Source organism: Sminthopsis crassicaudata, chromosome 4 (genome assembly GCF_048593235.1).
Source record: "Sminthopsis crassicaudata isolate SCR6 chromosome 4, ASM4859323v1, whole genome shotgun sequence".
NCBI classification, from domain to species: Eukaryota; Metazoa; Chordata; class Mammalia; order Dasyuromorphia; family Dasyuridae; genus Sminthopsis; species Sminthopsis crassicaudata.
This window is the reverse complement of record NC_133620.1, coordinates 319,113,010-319,133,156: the sequence shown is the minus strand read 5'-3', so window position 1 is coordinate 319,133,156 and position 20,147 is coordinate 319,113,010. Positions and strand designations below refer to the sequence as shown.

At 38.4% G+C, this 20,147-nt stretch overlaps 1 protein-coding gene across 5 annotated transcripts in view; it reads left to right on the top strand.

The window, feature by feature from the left end:
- Positions 1-11,416, top strand: part of CEP131 (centrosomal protein 131) — a 52,027-nt gene extending 40,611 nt beyond the window's left edge. For 4 of the 5 annotated variants that reach the window (XM_074260388.1, XM_074260389.1, XM_074260387.1 and 1 more), the window contains 8 exons: positions 1,099-1,206; positions 1,347-1,464; positions 1,866-1,940; positions 2,159-2,301; positions 8,234-8,411; positions 8,494-8,690; positions 10,905-10,965; positions 11,061-11,416. In XM_074260388.1, coding sequence (XP_074116489.1) covers positions 1,099-1,206; positions 1,347-1,464; positions 1,866-1,940; positions 2,159-2,301; positions 8,234-8,411; positions 8,494-8,690; positions 10,905-10,965; positions 11,061-11,135 — 955 coding nt within the window. In that variant the 3' untranslated portion in view covers positions 11,136-11,416. The remainder of the gene's footprint in view (positions 1-1,098; positions 1,207-1,346; positions 1,465-1,865; positions 1,941-2,158; positions 2,302-8,233; positions 8,412-8,493; positions 8,691-10,904; positions 10,966-11,060) is intronic. The other variant, XM_074260386.1, reaches the window with a different exon arrangement.
- The last annotated feature ends 8,731 nt before the right edge of the window (positions 11,417-20,147 follow it).

Genomic DNA, 20,147 nt, shown 5'->3' with positions numbered 1-20,147 from the left:
TTAGGGGAAGGGGGAGGGCTGTGCAAGGTCACCCTGCTGTACTTCCCTTCCAGAGTTGTCTGGGTCTGGTGGCCAGATAGAGATAAGGACCTAGATGTAGTAGGAGATTTGTCTTTTTTAAGATAAAATCTTTATTAGGTCTCAGTTTGACTAAGACAGTGTCCATTCAGTTATTAAGTCTAGGCAAGAAATGAGGAAAAGAATGAATCTTTTATGTAGTTTAAAAAAAAAAATCAATCTGAGAGGGGAAGATCCTCAGGCTATCTGGCCAAAACAGAAACAATTGCTATTTACACTCACTCTGAGCCAGCAGATCCCAAAGGTTAAGACTTTAAGAAAAGGGAGCAGTGGAGGGTTTGTTATAGTTTTCTCCCTGAAACTCAGGATTCCTAGGGGGGGAAAAATCCTCATATATGGAGATAATAAAAATAAGTAATCCAAGCTTCCTTTCTGTATAAAAACTCAAAGACTTTACTTTGCTAAAGAAAAAGTTTTGTTTTCATAAATTTTAATTTCCCTTCACCAGCTCAACATAGTAGATAAGGCCCCTTTCACTTTAGCTTTACCTTGTAACTGATCAATAGAGGAGTGGAACTGAGAATGGCTGACATATATAAATATGCTGTACTATTTTAGCAAGGATCAAACAGGATGATATAAAGTATGCTGTTAACAATGATATATAAATCTAAGCTATTACTATTATCACTATTATTCTCTCCTACAATACATCCCCCTCTTTTTTGAATATTTATTTTTTGCTTAGGGGTTGGCAAATAGGAGTGTTTCCTTTTATCAAACTTTATGGTTTGATCAACATCCTACTCACATGTTCCTCATAAATAGAAGCAAATTCCGGGACTCCTCTGTTTCTACATCTCGTAGAATTTAGAATCTCGTTGCCACAATTTCCTCACTTTCCCTTACCCCAACATGTACATATCCTGGTTAATCTGAGTTGACTCATCTGGTATTAGGTGATTGATCCCTGTTGCTTTAATGATTCCATGGCAAATGGAGTGAATTGAGGGGAGTGCATCTTTTCTTCAGTGGTTGAGCAGAAATGAGTGTAACTGGGAAGAATCTTTTTCCTAACAGATATGAAAAGCACTTGGAGGAGGAGGAACAAGCCCTTCAACAGCAGCGGCGCCGACTATACAGCGAGGTGGCAGAAGAGAAGGAGCGGCTAAACCAGCAAGCTGCCAGGTAAGCCACAGGAAGCAGGACAGGCTGGTGGGATGGGCCTCTGGAGCTAGCCCAGGACCAGCCTGCCAGCTATGGGCTTTTTCCTATTTCTTTTTCCCCCGCCTTCCTTAGCACTGATCACTTCTGACTGTGCCTTTCAGGCAGCGGGCAGAATTGGAGCAACTGAAGCAGCAGCTTGAGGAAAACAGCTGTGTGGTGACAAAGGCCCTCAGAGAAGAGTATGAGAAAGGCAGAGAGGAGCAAGAAAGGCGACACCAGGTTTCCCTGTCTCTTTCCTTCTATCTGCATGTCTCCCCTCTCACATACTCACACCTCAGCTTCTCATAAAACCACCCAGGGGCATTCTTCTGTCCTCACAATAGTAGCATGATCTCATTTCAATCTAGGAATCACTTAATCAGGTATCTACTATTTGTGACTCTTTCTATTAAGGTCCAAAGGATGCTAAAGTCACTTAAGATTTCAGGACACTGTTTTATTCTGCTGAGTCTCCTGGCTTCCAACCCAGGGGCTTCTCCTTCTACTACTTTTCAGGAAACCTAGGCTCCTTTTCTTCAAAGTGCTATAGATCAAACTGTAGTAGGCAGAAGCTCAGGTCTTGGGATGATTGGAGAACGACCAGTAGGATCTGTATTATAGGACTTTGCTTTGTCTTTTAGTTGGATATGAAAGCCCTGAAGGAACGCTTGGAGGTAGAGAAGGAAGCCTGGGAAGCCAACTACTTAAAGAAAGAGGTGAAAGCCAGTACTTATTCCCATTGGTCAATAAACCTCCCCTGTCTTTCCCTTCCATTGCCTGTCCTCTTACCTCCATCTCCTCTCTGGATTCAAAGAAAAGAAAATCATCATGTGGTTAGGAGTTGTAATCATTTTTTTTTTTTTAATTTGCATTCCACTATTTAGTAGAATTGTCTGCATTAACATCTGTTTGGATCTCTGCTGTTTTCTCCCAGGAGGCATGGCTTCTGAAACGAGAGAGAGAGCTGAAAGATGAAGTTCGGAAAGTCCGAGACAAGGAGATTGAGCTGGTTATCCAGAAGCTTGAAGCTGATATGACCCTGACCAAGGAGGAATGTGAGCAAACAGCTGAGAACAGGTGAGAGCCAGCGCCAGAGGAAAAGGAAGGGAAACCTGGACTGGCTGCTTGGGGTAGTTAGTGCTATTTAAGAGATGTTAGACCTGCCTGCTTTTCAGTGGGGTCAATTACTGTGTCTGCTGACAAGCAGTTACTGAGTCCCTGCCATGTGTCATAGAATGAATGGAGAGGAATATTGTGTATTAAGAAAGGAAGGGTAGGAAGAGACCAGATTATGGCATTTAAATGCCTGACTGAAGACTTTAAATTTGATCATAGAGGTAATAAGGAACTACTGGAGTTTATTGAGTTGGGAGGGGCAAAGTTAGGGAAAACATAAGCTTAGTGGAAGATGGGCTAAGGTAGAGAGAGTCTTGAAACAGGGAGGCCAACTAACAAGCTATTGCAGTGGTCCAGCTATGCAGAGTGGCAGCTCTGTGAGTAGATAGGCAGGGACATATAAAGATGTTTCAAAGATAGAAATGGCAGGATTAGACCACTGAGTTTAGGATGTGGACTGAATGGGGTGGAGGTGGGGGGCAGAAGGTTCAGTTATAATACTTATAGTATTCCATGAAGCATTATGCTAAGCACTGGAGATACAAAGAAAAAGCAAAAATATACATACATACGTACACACACAAATTCTGTCTGTCTCTCTCCATCAGAACATATAAAATAAATACAGAGTAAATGGAAGATAATTCTAAATGGCACTAATGACTGGGGGGCCTCCTGGAAAAGGGGAAGCCAAGGAATCTTAAGAATTTCGGAAAGAGGAACATTTCAGGAATGAGGAATAGCAGCAAGGAATCTACCAATGTGGATGTAGAATGGAAGGGAAAGCAGTGTAAGATAAAGATAGGAAGAGAATGGGTTGTGAAGGGCTTTAAATGCCAAGGACTTCTTTTTTGATTTTGGAAGTAATAACAAAATCACTTGGGTTTATTGAGCAAGGGCATAACCCGATAAGACCTGCACTTTAGAAAAATCTGATTGATGGAGAAGATGAGTGACATGTTCTTTTGCAAAGAAAGGCTGGCCCTCCGCTCAAGAAGCACATGTTCTATTAGGGAAGACCACAAAAATGGGAGATTTCAACTGCAAGTCAGATGAAAAAATCCCATGGGGCTGAGAATGTAGAGACAAAGCAGATAGCTCTTTACTGCCATTTTCACTGATGCCTTATTTGTTTCTGATTTTAAACCAATTGACAGTGTCAAGGATTTTAAGAGTAAGAACTTTCTTTTTAAAGTGGTAAAAAGTCTCTATAGCAGCCTAACAAATGGTCTGAGGAGATGGATGCAAAAGATTTAGCTTTTAGAAAAATAGAAAGAATAGGAAAAATTAGAAAAGTTAAAAGCATTAAAGTAGTGCCATTGTCAATGGTGGAGTTATATATCTGGTCAAAAAATTGACTTTTTTTTTTTTTTTTTGTAAGATAAGACAGTGATTGCTGTTGGTTCCATTCCTGCACTGCATTTCTTACTTTGATCTTTTGTCATCTTCAACCAAGATTAAATGTCAACTGAATCTGTCGTAGAATTTAATATTTTTTTAAAGAAATCATTAAAATCAATTTGGTAGCTGTGTGGAGGATGGATTGGAGTGAGAAACCAATTAAGAACCTAATATGAATAATCACATAAGCTGATGAGGACCTGTGGTGATATAGGGATAAATGTGAGAGATGTGAAGAATACAAGGTTTGGGGACTGATTGAATATGAAGTTTCAAACTTAGGTGATTTGGAGGATGGTTTTTGGAGAAAGATAAGTTCTGTTTTGAGTTTGACATGTTCCTGGGACATCTAATTTGAAACACATACACAGACTTTGGTGGATATTGCTATAGTTACAGGGTATGATATGGATGAAGAGCAGGCAAAAGAGACTGAAAGGGAACACTTTTTTCTGATTATACATGTACAATCATTTTTAAAAAAAAAAACATTTCCTTATGGCTCATGTTGGGAGAGAAAAATCAGAACAAAAGGGGAAAACTATAAGAGGGAAAAAAAGTAACATAGCATGGGTTGATTTACATAGTTATTACTATTTCCATCCAAAGTTTATTGTGATTGCCTTGGATCACTGAACAACTGAGAATAGCCAAGTCTTTCATAGTTGATTATCACATAATCTTGCTGTGATTGTGTAAAATGTATTCCTGGTTCTACTTATTCTACTGCTTTACTCAGCATCAGTTCATGTAAATTTTCCAGGCCTTTCTAAAATCAGCCTGGTCATCATTTTTTATAGAACAATAATATTCCATTACTTTCATATATCCTAACTTATTTAGCCATTCTCCAATTGATAGGCATTTACTCATTTTTAATTCTTTGCCACCACAAAAAGCTGCTACAAACATTTTTGCATATGTAGGTCCTTTTCCCTCCTTTATGATTTCCTAGGGATACAGACCTAATAATGGTACTGCTGGGTCAAAGGGTATGTACAGTTTTATAATCCTTTGGGCATAGCTTCATATTGCTCTCTGGAATAGTTGGGTCATTTCACAGTTCCACCCAACAGAATATCAGTGTCCCAATTTTCCCACATCCCCTCTAACATTCATTATTATCTTTTCCTGTCATCTTAGCCAATCTGAGAGCTGTGAAGTAAAAAGTAACAGTATGAAAACTAAAATAGAACAAAGTTTTGGAAACCCATTGAGGTGGGATACTGTATGCAGGAAATAAAAATGATCAGCAATGTTATATACTACAGAGAAGTTGAGGAAAATAAGGATTGAGAAGAAACCATTACATTTGGAAATTGAGATAATTGATATATTTGGAGAGAGTAATTCCAGTTGAATGATAAAGTTGGAAACCAGAAGTTTTAGAAGATAGTAAGAAAAAAAAAAGTATAGGCTATTTTTTTTTAATTCAAGAGTATTGTTTTTTTCTAATTGCATGAGTTTTCAACATTCATTTTTGTATAGGTTACTTTTTCATGAACTTTAGCTGAGAAGAAGAAAACTACAGTTTTCCTTTGCAGGATGATAGCTTAGTGGACATGGTAAGATCTCATGACAGGTTGGGGTTTTTTTAGACTAGAATAGATTCTGACACTTTTGTAAGCAAAGAGCCAGTAGGTAGGGAAGGATTGAAGATTGGGAGGAGGAGAGAGAAATCATATCGGGGACAGTTTGCTGGAGAAGATGAAAGGTGATGGGACCAAAGCAACATTAGAGTAGTTGGAGTTGGCAAACTCTAAAGGGTAACCTTCTCATAGACTGGAAAGAAGATAAGGAGGGGCAATGTCAGAGAAATATGAAGTGGGAAAGGGGGAGCTTCTTGGCAAGTGATCAGAGTTTTTTCAGTGATATGTGAGATTTTTTGTCCTCAGAACAGAGAAAGTGTCAAGAAAAGGAAAAAATTTGGTGAGGTAAGGAGGTCTGGGATCAATTACAGATAAGTTGTTTTGCTACATTGAAGGTCCTATTGAGATAAGATTTACATAGTCAGATGATTTTGTGACTTCATCCAGTTCGTCAGCACATGGGTAGGGATGAAGAAAATGGATAATGGAGTGGGTTTGGCAAGGTATAATCTGGGATAGGACAAAGAAATAAGGGATTCAAGAAAGGAAAGATAGTATATAATTGAACTGGCTCACCATAGAGTTAAGATTGGGAAAGTAGAGATAATAGATTTTTAGGACCTGAAGAATGGAATGAGGATGAAAAGTAGACTTAGAAGGAGAGAAACAAAAGGAGAAATATAAAGTATATATTACCAGATAAAGGAAATTCAAATTTCTTGAACATGGACGTGAAACCTTTGTCAATAACAGCAAGATCAAAGTTATTCCAAGGATTAGTTGAAGTGGAGTGGAAGAAGTTGTAGGAGTAGAGTGAAGTCGATGGAAAGTAGAATGTTTGGGGCAGCTGGGTGACACAGTGGATAGAGCATTATCCTTGAAGTCAGGAGGAGCTGAGTTCAAGTTTGACCCCAAGTACTTATTAGTTATGTAACGCGCTGGGCAAGATATTCAGCCCCAATTGCCTAAAAAAGAAAAAAGGAAAGGAAAGGAAAGAAAATAGGATGTTTGATAGAATACCAGCATACATGCCAACATAGAACATACAAATTAGAGTGGAATGTCCAGCCATTAAACTCATTGTGAAGAAGGGAGATTGGGCTTATTATAATAGCTATCAGAATTTGAATTTGGGGATAAATTTGAATTGAATCTGCACTGAGGAGCAAGAATTTCCTGACTCTACCACTATGACAGAGCAGTGATTAATGTGAATTATGATATGAGTTTAAGGTGCAATCATAACTTGAAAGGGTTTCAAGGGAAGCTGTGTCAGCAGGAAAGAGTGAAAAAGAGAGAGAATTAAACAAGGATTTAAAATGTTCATTATAGAGCAAAGGACAAAATTCGAGTCAGATGTTTGGGGAGATGGAAATGAAAGGAATAGGAAAAAGAGAGATTGAGGAGATACTCTTTAGCAGCCTAAGGAAGGTTTAGTTAGAATGGATAAATTAAGAAGGCAGGGGAAAGTACAGGTAGAGTACAGTAAACTGATGCACACAGTCTGATAAAGCCTGTTAAACTCTTTAGAATAATAGTTTTAAATGAGTAAATTAAATTATGGAAATTTAGGAAAGTAACCAACTGTGAAAATAAAGGTATAATCTTCCATCCAACAAAGCAGAGTAAAATAAATAGCTGTCATTTACATACTGTTCTATAGTTTACAAAGTTCTCCCTTCACAGCATCCCTGAGGCATGTGTTGCAAGTTGTTATCATTCCAATTTGATAAAGATAATTGTGACTTTCAGTGATTTATCCACTTGTTTATAGTTAAGTAGCAAATAATGAAATTAGTATTCAAAGTCAGATTTGCTGACTTTCCCTTTTTACAGTTGAGAAAACAGGCACCATGAAGTTAAAGGGATCTATCCATGACACTTCCTTAAAGTGTCAGAAGCAGATTCTTTACCTCTACCAATGGTACTGCTATTATAGTACATTGGCTTCCCCCAGGGGCTCATTAATAGGATAAAGGGGGATAGTGTGAAGTAACTGGTGTCATATAGCAGTTTCTCTCACTCAGTGCTCTAAGATTTACCGAGCACTTTTGTCATAGTCCTGTTATCATGGAGTCCCTTAATTTCTCTCAAACTCAACTTCCTCATCCATAAAATAGGGATGATAATAGTAGCAGATAATAAATGAATGAAAAAAATACTTAAGCACTTGGGTGTTGAGCAATATGCTAATTGATGGGGATACAAATAAAAAGTAAAGAGAGACTCTTCCCTCAAGGTGCTCTTATTCTAGTTGAGAAACAAAACACAGATAATAAAATCTGTATCCCAGTTTGAAAAATTAAAGGGATAATGAGTGGAACAATTGGGGAGCATATCGACCCACCCTTTCCATGGCTGACAATGGTTCCAAAACTGGAAGGATCAGAAATCTGTGCAGAGCAACACAAAGTAAGGTTGGAAACGAGGTCTCAGCAGAGCAGCTACTAGGCAGCATAGTAATCCCAGGGTAGAAATGAAAGAGTTCGAGTTTGCTCATGTAGGAAGATACATAGGTGAAGCACTTTGTAAACTTTGGCGCACTCTGTAAACATGGCTATTATGATTATCCCCGGTTTTATAAAGGAGGAGAGACATGAAGTTACATGATTCTTTCATGAGATCAGTCGATGAGTTGAAGAGGTGAGTGTCAAACTCAGATTTCTTGACTTGATCCATTGTAGCACTCAGCCTGAAGAATCACAAAAGCCAAAAAGTTTGGACCTAGATGAATCTTCCACAGGTAATGCTGTATAGTAGGTAACAGTGACACAAAGCAATGGAGTGAGAAGGTTTTGGTGGTATATTGAAAGTCCAATGAGTCAGTGATAGGGACTCAACCTAATTGCCAGGACGTATGATGTGTCAACATATCTCACTTTTTCATCTTTTCCTGCCTTAAGGATCAAGCGTGTACGGGACAAATATGAGGCAGAACTTGCTGATCTGGAGCAGTCAGAGCGAAAGCTACAAGAGCGCTGTGCCGAATTGAAAGGTCGACTGGGAGAGGCTGAAGGCGAGAACTCTCGGCTCCAGGGCCTAGTGAAACAGAAGGAGAAGGAGGTGGAGGATGTAATAATGGTGAGCTCAGGAGCTCTTACTGAGCATCCCCACCCTTCCCCACATTCCCAGGCTGCCTCTGATTCTTAGATTTTCCTGCCAGGTGAAGGACAAGTTAATGGAAGAAAGGAGCAGCCTGTCAGAGGTGATCCGCCAGGAATTCTCAGATCGACTGATGGCAACTGAAGAGGAGAACAGGCGATTGAAAATAGAAATATCAGAGCTACGGACTCGTCAGCAGTTAGAACTAGAGAAGATCAATCGGGACAAAGAAGATGAGCTAGAAGAAGTGCATAAGAGGTGAGTGCAGTTCCAACCAATCATTCTTTCCATTTACTTGGTAAATGCATTGATTCTTGTCTGGGAAGACTTCTTTGAAGGGAAAATAGTAACCTATTTTTTTTTTCCTGAGGCAATTGGGGTTAAGTGACTTGCCCAGGGTCACATAGTGGATAGACTATAATCTATCAATCTATCAACCTATAATTTTTTAAAAATTTAATATTTTATTTTTTTCTCCAATTACATATAAAAGTTTTTAAAATTCATTTTTTAAAAGAAATTTTTGAATTCCAAATTCTTTTTCTCCCCTTCCTCCTCCTTGAAAAAGCAAAGGGCAAGCAATTTGATATAGGCTATAAATGTACAGTCATATAAAACATATTTCCACTTTAGTCATATTGTGAAAGAAACAAAAAGCAAAGAAAAATAAAGGAAAAATATGCTTTGATCTGCATTCAGATTCCATCAGTTTTTTCCCTCTGAAGATGGATAGCATTTTTCATTGTGAATAGTTTAAAGTCGTCTTGGATCATTGAATTGCTGGTAATAATGAAGTCATTCACAATTGATCATTATATTGCTATTACTGTGTAAACTGTTCTCCTGGTTCTGCTCATTTCATTTTGTGACAATTCATATAAATCTTGCCACAACCTCATTTTTCAGGCATCTGCTTAGTGCTTAGCATTGAACTAGGAACCAAGGGGAGGAAATGGCTTTGAATTGCTTTGTGGAAGGAAAAAGATGGGGTTTAATGAAGACCAGGGAATAGAGGGAGAGCCACTTCTATTCCCATTCCTAACTGCCCCTGTTATTTAGGGATATTCCATATGTCCCTGTAATATTCCAATATGGTAAAGAATTCTTTAGAAGAAGTTGAATAGGTCCTAAAAAGCAGCTATTTAACACATTCATTTTACCCACTGATGCTTGGCCCATTCTTACTGCTTCACATTGGTTCAGATGTATACTACAAATGACCCATAGTTCGTTGCTCTTCTCAGTCAGGCCCTTCATGTGATGAAGTAGGAGAATTACTAGCAGGATAGCCTGAAAAAAGAAATTGTCCCCAGGCTTGGTGTCTTCCCAGAAAAATCTATCCAATGTCCTTGAGTTAACCTCCTAGGTGAGATAATATAATGAGGACATTGTCTTGGATGCACTTATAGGCCAATGAACTACCTTGGATCTTGTCCACACTAGTCACTGAGAACTTGGGCTTTGCTGTTGGCTTTTATATATGTGCCCAGCTTTACCAAGCATACCCCAAATTTTAAATAAACATTTAAAAACTCTGACTTGATCATGAATTTATGAAATTTTGAAATAAGGGCACAATGCCCAATTCTCACCAGGAAAGTGCACAGTAGCAGTGGGAAGTGACACTGCAATCACACTTTAATTAGACAAAGAGTGTACCAAGACAAGCATAAAAGGGGTACAGAGACAACAGGTGGCATGGGGAGGGGGGATAAGATGATGAAGGGAGTCAGCATGAAGAAGAGAAAGGAGGGGGAAAGGCGAGTATAGGTATGGCAGGGAAGAGCAGGGCCAATGGGCCTAGGAAAGAATTCTAAGATAATGTATCCTCTTGGACTGTATTGGGGTAGAAGGAGGCTGCTCAGCATTAAAAGTCCTCATTTGTTATTAATAAATAACAATGCCCATTTGTAGAATTAGTCAGTGGGGGGTTAAATGATGTCTAGCAGGCTAATCAAGTCTTGTATTGATGGAAGAATATGTATCCCTAGGGGGATGGTCAGTTTGGAGTAACCTTTAATTTCCTAGGGAGGGTGATAGGAAGCAACAGTGGTCTGAGCCCTTAGAAGGACTGCCTAGTAATTTGGTATCATGATGATTTGCCTAGGAGTTTGTATGGAGACTGTTTGTATGTCTACCCATGTAGACAAAAGTTAAGTTTTACCCCCAGACACACATGACTCATCTCTTCATCAAGTCTCTTCATCTCCCTCCCCCCAAAACTAGAAAAGAACAGTTTAGAATTCTAGAATAGTAGGAGGACCTCAGGGAACATTTTGCCGCTGCCCTGCCCCACCCCCACCCCAGTACAAATGAAGAAGCAGGCCTAGAGCAGCTGAGTGTCCAGGTCACAAAACTGAATCATTGCCAAAGCACGTTTGGCTGATCTTCAGACTCTGTCTGGGATTCCAAGCTATTGACTGTGGGGTGATTTGAGCCTCCTGGTTAATCTAGTATCTGTTCACCTCACAGGGTCAAGATGGCAATAATGAAGAAAGAAGAGGCTGTGAACAATCTTCGAAAACAGTATGAAGTAAGTTGTTTTTTCCTACCTGTAACTCTTCTTCTATCCCCTGGGATGCCATCCTCAGTGAGGCCTGACAGGCTCTGTGTGTATGTGTGTCCCAGGCAGCAGTTAAGCGGGCTGAGCACCTTGAGGCACTCCTGGAGCAACAGAGGAAGCAGCTCCTGAGTACCAAATGAGTACCACCTCTTGCCACACAGAAGAGAGCCTGCAGCTGCAAGTCGGCCAGAGTGGCCCTTGCTGTCCAGAGGGACCGTGAGTCTGTGGCTGTGACGGAGGAAGCACTAATGCCCCAGGTGGGGCTTGGGAGAGAAGAGGGACACTCCTTGCCCTTTGCTGTTTTGTTTTTACAGTGTCTGCACACCTGTGCCCATGAATGAGGGGCTCCCTAAGCTGAGAGCCCTTTTGGGGTTCTTGTCATTGTATTTTAACATTAAAAAAAAGTCACTGGTTTTTAAAACATAGTGCAGCCCTTTATTTTGTCTCTCACAGAGTGAGAAGAATTTGGAGCTAAGAAGGTCAGTCATAGAGAAATCTGTTCAGAAATAATAATATGGGTCTTGGAAGAACTGAGTTTCTTGTCAGTAGTGCACCATAAGGTAACAGTTATCACCTATATCCTCCTTTCCTTCTCTTTTCCACATTGTCAATTCTTTTTGGAATGAAGATGCACTCATTGCCCTTGCATGAAGGGATGTAATAATAGGCAGCTTAAAGAAAGTTGGGATTATCCTAAAGATCGGCTGGGTTCTAGTTCCCATGTCTTTTCTGGGTTCTGCTGATTGCAATACCTGACATTGCTATACCTGCTGCACTGATGGGTGTGGAAACTGCCTGTTCCACTCCCCTGACAAATCCACAAAGGATAATTTTACTAAGGCACAGGTAAATAACACAACCACAGTACAAGAAACATTCATAAGAGATGATGGATAGCTCACCAGCAGAACTTTGCTGAGCACAGGTTTCTGAAATGCTTTAAGTGGTCAGCAAAGAAACTCAAATGTACTCCTTCTGGGACTAAGGATTTCCAAATGCATTGCAGATCCTGCTTCCTCCACAATCTTCTTTTCGGTGGGCTTCCACTTTGTGTTTTTTGGCCTAGATTGAGCAAGGTTGATAACTTTCTTGGCCCATGAATGAGGGAAGAATTTTACCTTCCCTCAGAGTGCTCTGTTTCTCCTTTTCAGATTATCCAGCACTGATTTTAGAGTCACCACCTCAGAAGTCTCTGGCTGTGGTCTTATGGAATGATTGCTTTTGCCTCTGATCACTTCTTTCTTTCTGGTTCAATTTGTCTCGACCACATTTCCTACCTAGCACTGTTCTCCTTGTTGAGGCTGTTTCTTGTCTTATACTAAGACAGCACTTGGACTGTGAGCATGCAGTCCCATGACTAAAGAACAGGGGATACAAGCCTCAGCAGAGATGTCCTGACATGGCACCTGTGGTGAAGACAGTATGGGAGTGACAACCCTAAGATAAAAGTTTGAGTGATTGTGCCTGGTACATCAACAGAAATAGAGAAGAAGTGGGGAAAGCAGTTTTGAGGTGCCTATAAGACATCCAAATTGTCCAATTAGTCATTTGAAGATGAGGGACTGGAGCTGAGGGAAGAAATTAGGATTGGATCTATATATTATATTTAGGGGTTATTGCAAAGAGATAAATGTTGAAGTCATGGGAATAGATGAGATCACCAAGGGGGTGATCAGAGAGAAAAGGATTAAGAACAAAACCTGAAGAGTTATTTGTACTTAGGGGCGATTAGACTAGAAAGGGCAAAGGAAAAAAAATCAAGGGATAGGGAGTGTTAAGGAGATAGTCATAGTTAGATTAAGATTTTGAAATATCCTTTTAAAATAGCTAACATTTGTATTAGGCCTATCTGTGCCAGGCATGGCACTAAATACTTTACATTAATTACTCTTCAAAAAGTGGTACTGTTGTTATCCCCATTTTACAAATGAGGAAACTGAAAGATAGGTTCAGTTTAGTGACTTGCCCAGTGTTAGACAACTAGTAAGTATCTAAGGCTACAAAGGCTAAGGCTTTAAGTTTTACAAGGTACTTATATATATATTCTCATTGGACTCTCAGAGAAGCCCTTTGAGGCAGATCCTATTGCTATCTCATTTTTATATATGAGGAAGAAGTTTTATGGCTTATTCAGAGTCACACAATAAGTGTCTGAGATAGGATTTGAATTAAATCTTCCTCTTGTTGTTCAGATGTTTCTTAGATGACTGACTCTTCCTTAACCCATTTGGGGTTTTCTTGGCAAAAATACTAGAATAGTTTACCATTTCCTTCTCTAGCTCATTTTACAGATGAGAAAACTGAAACAAATAGGATTAAGTGATTAGTTATGTCTTAGTCCAGATTGAATTCAGGAAGATGTCCTCATGAATATAGGCCTGGCAGTCTATCCTAGCCTCCAACAGACCACTTCAGGGTATTGTGCCACAGTTCTCTGTTCACAGTTCTGACCCAGTTTCCCTAATTGCCCTATTCAGTTACTCTGCCTTAGGTTATAACCATTCCCCCTTAATGTTTGGATAAAGGTCTTATTTCTTAGACCTTAGGCTATAATGGGTTCTTCTTAATGTTTGTTAGGATAAAGGTCTTTATCCATTTTAGACGTCATTAGAATATCAGGAGCCTCTCCATTATCTCTCTCCTAAGTGCCTGCCTCCATTACATCATCCTCATCCTAGGTTCCTCCCCCCCATTAGGTCATTCCCATCCAGGTACCTTCTCCATTATGTCATTGTTCTTGTTACCCTATAAAAGAATCTCATATCGGATATTCACTGTTGGATTCTTTGAGAATATAGTCCCGTTCAGCCCTGGGACCAAGCATGGATCCATTTGGTCCCAGTAAATCTCTCCCTTTCAAATAAATTATTAAATTGTTCTCTAATCTCTATCTTGCTCATTTTCTCCAGCATTACAGTTATGTATGTCAAAAGACCACCATCTTGAAAGCCAAGTTGAATGGGAAGAATGTATTTATAATATTTTTATAATACAGTCTTATTGTGTACTTTTGGAATTATAAAATAGGCATAACAAATTTGAAAAGCATTCTAATAAAAACCTGAAATACTTAAACACTGAACCTAATGAAACCTAAGGTAGTTACAACAAGGTTAATTCTCTTATCAAAAAGGAGAAAGGATTAACAGATGTTCTCTATACACATAGTAGAGTTAAAAATTTACAGAAATATCTTTGAAATGAAATAAACACCCATCCATAGTAAGGACTAACAATGGATATACAACCTGACCAAGGACACTTGCGGCCTTCTCTAAGTCTTTGGAATTCCCCCAGTATTTGTGGTGAAAAAGAAATCTGGAAAATGGAGGATGTTAACTGATCTAAGAAAAGTAAATGAACAGATGGAAACTATGGGAACTCTTCAGCCTGGACTTCCATCTCCTACTCAGTTGCCAAGAGAATGGCCTCTTTGGGTTATAGACATTAAGGATTGTTTCTATTCTATCCCTTTAGATAAAGAGGATATGAAAAGATTTGCTTTTTCAGTGCCTAGTGTTAATTTGGCTGAGCCTTATAAAAGATATGAATGGACAGTTTTGCCACAGGGAATGAAAAACAGCCCTACTATGTGCCAAATGTATGTTGCTGCTGCTCTTGCTCCAGTAAGAAAAGCCTTTCCAAAAGTAATATTGTTACATTATATGGATGACATTTTGGGATGTGCACCTGAGGAACAAATGTTAGAGGCATGTCTACAAAAGACCATGGAAACACTAAAGTACTACAAGCTGCATATAGCTACAGAAAAAAAATTCAAAGACATGCTCCTTTTCAATATGTAGGAAAATTAATAGGAGATATCCAATGGATGCGTCCAGTGTTAGACTTAACTACCAATCAACTGCAACCTCTATATGACATTTTAAGGGGAGACAGTGCTTTCAATTCACCACGCCAGCTTACAAAAGAAGCACAAGAGGCTTTGAGAGAAGTTGAACTGGCTTTATCCAATGTGGTTGAAAGAGTCACTCAAAAACCCTTGGAAATATCAGTTTTTGCTATAAAAGAGGCACCCACAGCAGTCCTTCATCAAGGAGACAGTGTGATTGAGTGGGTGAACCTCCCAGCACAACCAGAACAAAGCCTTACTCCTTACCCAGTGCTTGTGGCTAGAATTTTATTAAAGGCTATTAAGAGAGTAGTACAATTATCTTGGATAAGTCCTGAAAAAATATACACATTCTATACTAACACACAAATTAATGTATGCTGTAAGACCATCCCAGAATGGCAAATTTTATTAGCCACAGTTCTAAATTTTGCACATGGATCTCCATTAAAGATAACCCGGCTACTACATAATTGGCCATGGATTTTTGAAGAAAAGGTTTCTAAGGTTCCTCTTAAAGGACCAACAATCTTTACAGATGCCTCCAAAGAAAATATTTGTGCTGTATACTGTCATGATTTAACCATAAAGAGAGTAGTCAGGACTCCTTTTTAGTCCACTCAACAGAATGAATTATTTGCTATCATGCTAGCTCTTGTTACCCAGGAAACATAAATATAATTAACTGATTCAGCCTATTCAGTAGGTGTAGTACAAAGAATTGCCACAGCCCAAATAAAATTTGCAGCCTCTAATATTTATCAACTCTTTAAGGAACTTCAAGAGCAAGTGAAAAAGCATCCAGGCAAGATCTATATCTTGCATGTCCACTCACATAGTGGACTTCCAGGTCCTATTTTTGATGGAAATTCAAAGACAGATAGCCTTTTAACTATGTTAGCCAGTACACAAGAATCTCATTTTAAATATCATTAAGCTGCTCTAACTTTACATTTACAATTTGGAATAACAAGAGAGGAAGCTAGAAGCATAGTAAAAAAAACTGTACAGTTTGCCTTCCTTTCCACGTTCCTACACTCCCTCCAGGGAAGAATCCTTGTGGTTTGAGACCCAATGAAATCTGGCAAATGGATGTGACCCATTATAAATCTTTTGGTCATCTGTCTTGTATCCACATGGTGGTAGATACCTTTTCAGGATTCACTTTTGCAGTGCCAACAGCAAAAGAGATAGCCCGAGTAGTCATTGAATTCCTTATCTAAACATTTGCAATTATGGGTGTACCACAAGAAATAAAAACAGACAATGGACCTGCATATACTTCTAAACATTTTGCACACTTTTGTGCACAGTATAAGATTTTACACACCACTGGTATACCTTTTAATCCGCAAGATCAGGCAATAGTAGAGAGAAGAAACAGAGACATTAAGACACTCCTCCAAAAACAAAAGAAAGGGGGAGCCACAGGTAATTCTAGAGAACTTCTAAATTTAGTTCTCTATACCATTTTCTAATTTTTGACAAAGATGCACTGGCTCTGGCAGACAGGTTTTATAACCCACCAGAAGGGCAGTGTCCAGTGCAAGCAGCTCCACTGTCCTTAGATAGTCGCCAACTGATGTGGAGAGACCCAGAAAGTGGTGAATGGAAGGGACCAGATAGATTAACTGCTTGGGGGAGAGGGTTTGCTTGTATTTCTTCAGATGGAGAAGAAATCAGATGGGTGCCAACTAGTCGTATTTGCCTTGTCCATCAGAGAGAGACAGAAAAAGAGAAAGACCTCAAAACAAAGGAGAAAATCTAAGAAACATCTGACACTGAAAGAGCATGGCTAATAAGAAGACTGTTAAAGAACTTAAAACCAACTGGAATCATTGGATTTCCTAACACCAAGATGAGACTAATGGACAATGGACTTATGGACATTTATAAACTCTCAATTTATGATTATTTGATCATTATTACATCACTTCTAGCATGTGTTATGTTACTATGTGTTTATGTAATTTATGTAATTATGTGTAATACCTCCCATATTGATGGATTTATGTTTTAAGGTCATGACCACCCTATGTTCTAAATCAAAAGAAAGGGGGAGATGTTAGGATTACAAGGTGATAACTCAGGTTGTCTGGGCAATTCTCTAGCTCAGAATTCACACCTTTGGTTCGGGGCTTTAAGGGGAGTTTACACCTTTGGACTTCTGAGATAGAGTTTACATGTTTAAAGGAGTTTGCACCTTTAAGAGGAGCAAGTTCATTGGTTGATGTATTTTCCCACATGCCCCTTTTTAAAAGGAGCAAGTTTATTGGTTGAAGTATTTTCCCACAAGCCCCTGAGTTCTCACATGCCCATTCTCTGTGAGGATAAAAGAGGCAACATTGAGCCTGGAGAATGGTCTGACTGGGAGATTGAGTTCAGACGGTGGTCTGGAAGGAGAGTATAGGCTGGGAGAGTGAATTGAGATGGCAGTCTGGAAGGATAACTTAGAGATGACCGGAACTTTACAGTTTGCAAAATATTTTACATAAATCTCACTTAATCTTGACAACAAACTTTAAGATGGTTGCTATTATTATTCACATTTTGAGGATTAGGAAATGGAGGCAAGGGGAGGAGGGTAGTGATTATCTGCCAGTGGTCATTCTGCCTAGTCCCATGTCCATAATCCTCAAGGGATTTTTCACCTTGACCTTGTCTACAGCTGACCTTAATGTTAGGTCAGATGTAAAGGCTAAGAATGAGCTGCTAAGGAAGTTCTTTCCACCCAAAGAATAGGAAAGCAAGTCATCTGAGCATACTCAATATATCCACAGGTTCATCCTCCTTAACTTCCATGTGCCATCTAAGACATACTATTATGAGCCCCAGACCAGCTCAGGATGGACACTTCCAGAAAGTCATAGAGTGTTGTATTCTCCATTGGAGAAAAATGGGAATATTCTATGAATTTCAGGAACCTTTGGAAACATGTTTTTTGTCCAGACGTCCATCTGGATTGCCATGGTGGGAGATCCATTGAGGATATATATGGGTTTCCATAAGTGGTAAAGGAACCTATGGAGGAGGAATTTTCTCCTGGGACAGTTTGATTTCTCACCCAAAGGTAAGTGGAAAACCTCCAGTCTATCCTAAATCTTCAATCCCTATTGGGAAAACATGATTACTCTGGGAGATTTTGCCTTAGAGAAGCTTGTTTTATTTCCCCTCACATTTTATGTTTTTCATAATTATTTTCTTTTTTCTTTTTGTTTTTTTAATTGTTTTGCTTAAAGGACTTTATAAGTATTAAACAGGCAATAACTATGAAAACTTTGTGATGTATTCTCTGTAAAATTTGCATTACTATAGTTGAGGGTGATTATAATCATCAGGCCCACTGCCTCTGGTAGGGCTAGGTCCTCAAAAGACTTGTTAGGCATGGAAGGCTATTAAAGGCTATTTAAATTTCCCCATGTGGACTGATATTTTAAAGTTCGTTTTTTATTATGAACTTCATGAGCATCAACAAAAGTGAATAGTTCCCATATACAAAGGATAGAAAAAGATTTTATGTTGTTATTGTTCAATCATATCCAGCTCTTCATAATCCCATTTAGGGTTTTCTTGGCAGAAAGATTACTGTGACATGCCATTTCGACTTCAGCTAATTTTCTAAATAAGTAAACTGAGGCTAGTGTCTGAGGCCAGGTTTGAACTTAGGAAGATGAGTCTTCCTGACTTCTGGCACTAATCACTGTACTACCTAGTTGCTATAAAACATTTTATATGAATAATTATTAAATATAGCTAGACAATAGTACCAACACTACTCTATTTGGGTCTTCTTTGATCCTCCTTTTACTCTTTTTTGTGTATTTTAAGATATTTGATTGACATTCTTTATTGTACCACTATCTTACTACTCTCCACTTTCCTCCATAATTTTCCCATCCCCCCAAAACAACCTTTCTTTGTAAAAAAAAAATAAGTTTAGTCACACAAAATAAATTCACATATAAGTTGTGTTTTAAAATGCATATCTCGTTCTGCCCCTGTAGTTCATCATCTTTCTTCCAAGAGATGGGAATAATGTTGTAATCATGAATTATTGCTGCATTGATATTAGTATTAAGTCATTAAAAGTTGTTTTCCTTTAAAATGTAGTAATTGTATAATCAGGGATTCTCAGCTTGGAGTCATGAACTTCTTTAAAAATTTTGATAACTATTTCAATACAATTTTTATGCTACCTGAGAAGAGATCCATAGGACACTGCCAAAGGCACCCATCATACAAAAAAATATTAAGAAACTAGAGTATAATTGTTCTCTTGGCACTGCTGATTCTATGAGTCAGTTCATAGAACTCTTGCTAGGCTTCTCTACATCTTTCCATTTCATTCTGTCATTTATTCCAGGTCAAAAATGGATCACAATCACATACTGTAATTTGTTCAATTATTCCTCAGTTGATAGGTATATAACTTTGTTCCCAGTTTTTTGTCACAACAAAATATTGCTCTTGATATTATTGTACATATGGGTCTCTTCTCTCTGTCTTTGATTCTTTTGGAGTATGTGTGCCACAGATTAATATCCTTAGATTGAAGAATATTAAATTGAAGACAATTTAAGATCTTTTGGGATATAATTTAAAATTGCTTTCCAAAATAGTTGGACCATTTCACAGATCCAACAGAAGTACATTAATGTGCAGTTCTCCAATGTTCCCTTCAATAATTGTCACTTTCTTTTTCCCCTTATCTTTGATAATTTGATGAATATGAAATGGAAAATCAAAGTTTTACTTTGCATTTCTTTGTTAATGATTTGGAGCATGTTTTCACCTTGTTATTCATAGCTTGCCTTCTTATGGAAACTCTGTGTCCTTGGACTACTGATTTACTGAGAAATACCTCGTGTTCTTATGTATTTAAACCAATTCCATTGATATGTGCTGCACATTGTATATAGAATAACAAACCTTAACAGGAAAAAAATGCTGAAGAGATTTCTTTCCTAGTTCAATGTTTTCCTTAATCAAACTACACTTATTTTGTTTGTTCCAAACCTTTTAAATTTTATTTCATCAGAATTTTCCATTTTATTTTTTATTATTGTTTCTATCTTTTGGTCAAGAACTCTCTCCTATTCATAGTTGTGAAAACAATTCCCTTTCTTTCTTTCCTAAAAGATAGATTTCCTTGTTGTTTATGTTTTATTGTATATGAGATGTTTAAACCTAACTTCTCCCAGACTGCTTTCCAATTTTCCAAGCAGATTTTGTAATAATCCTGATCTCAGAAGGGAGTATCCTTGGGTTTAGGAAACAATGGGTTATTTGTTCAATTGCT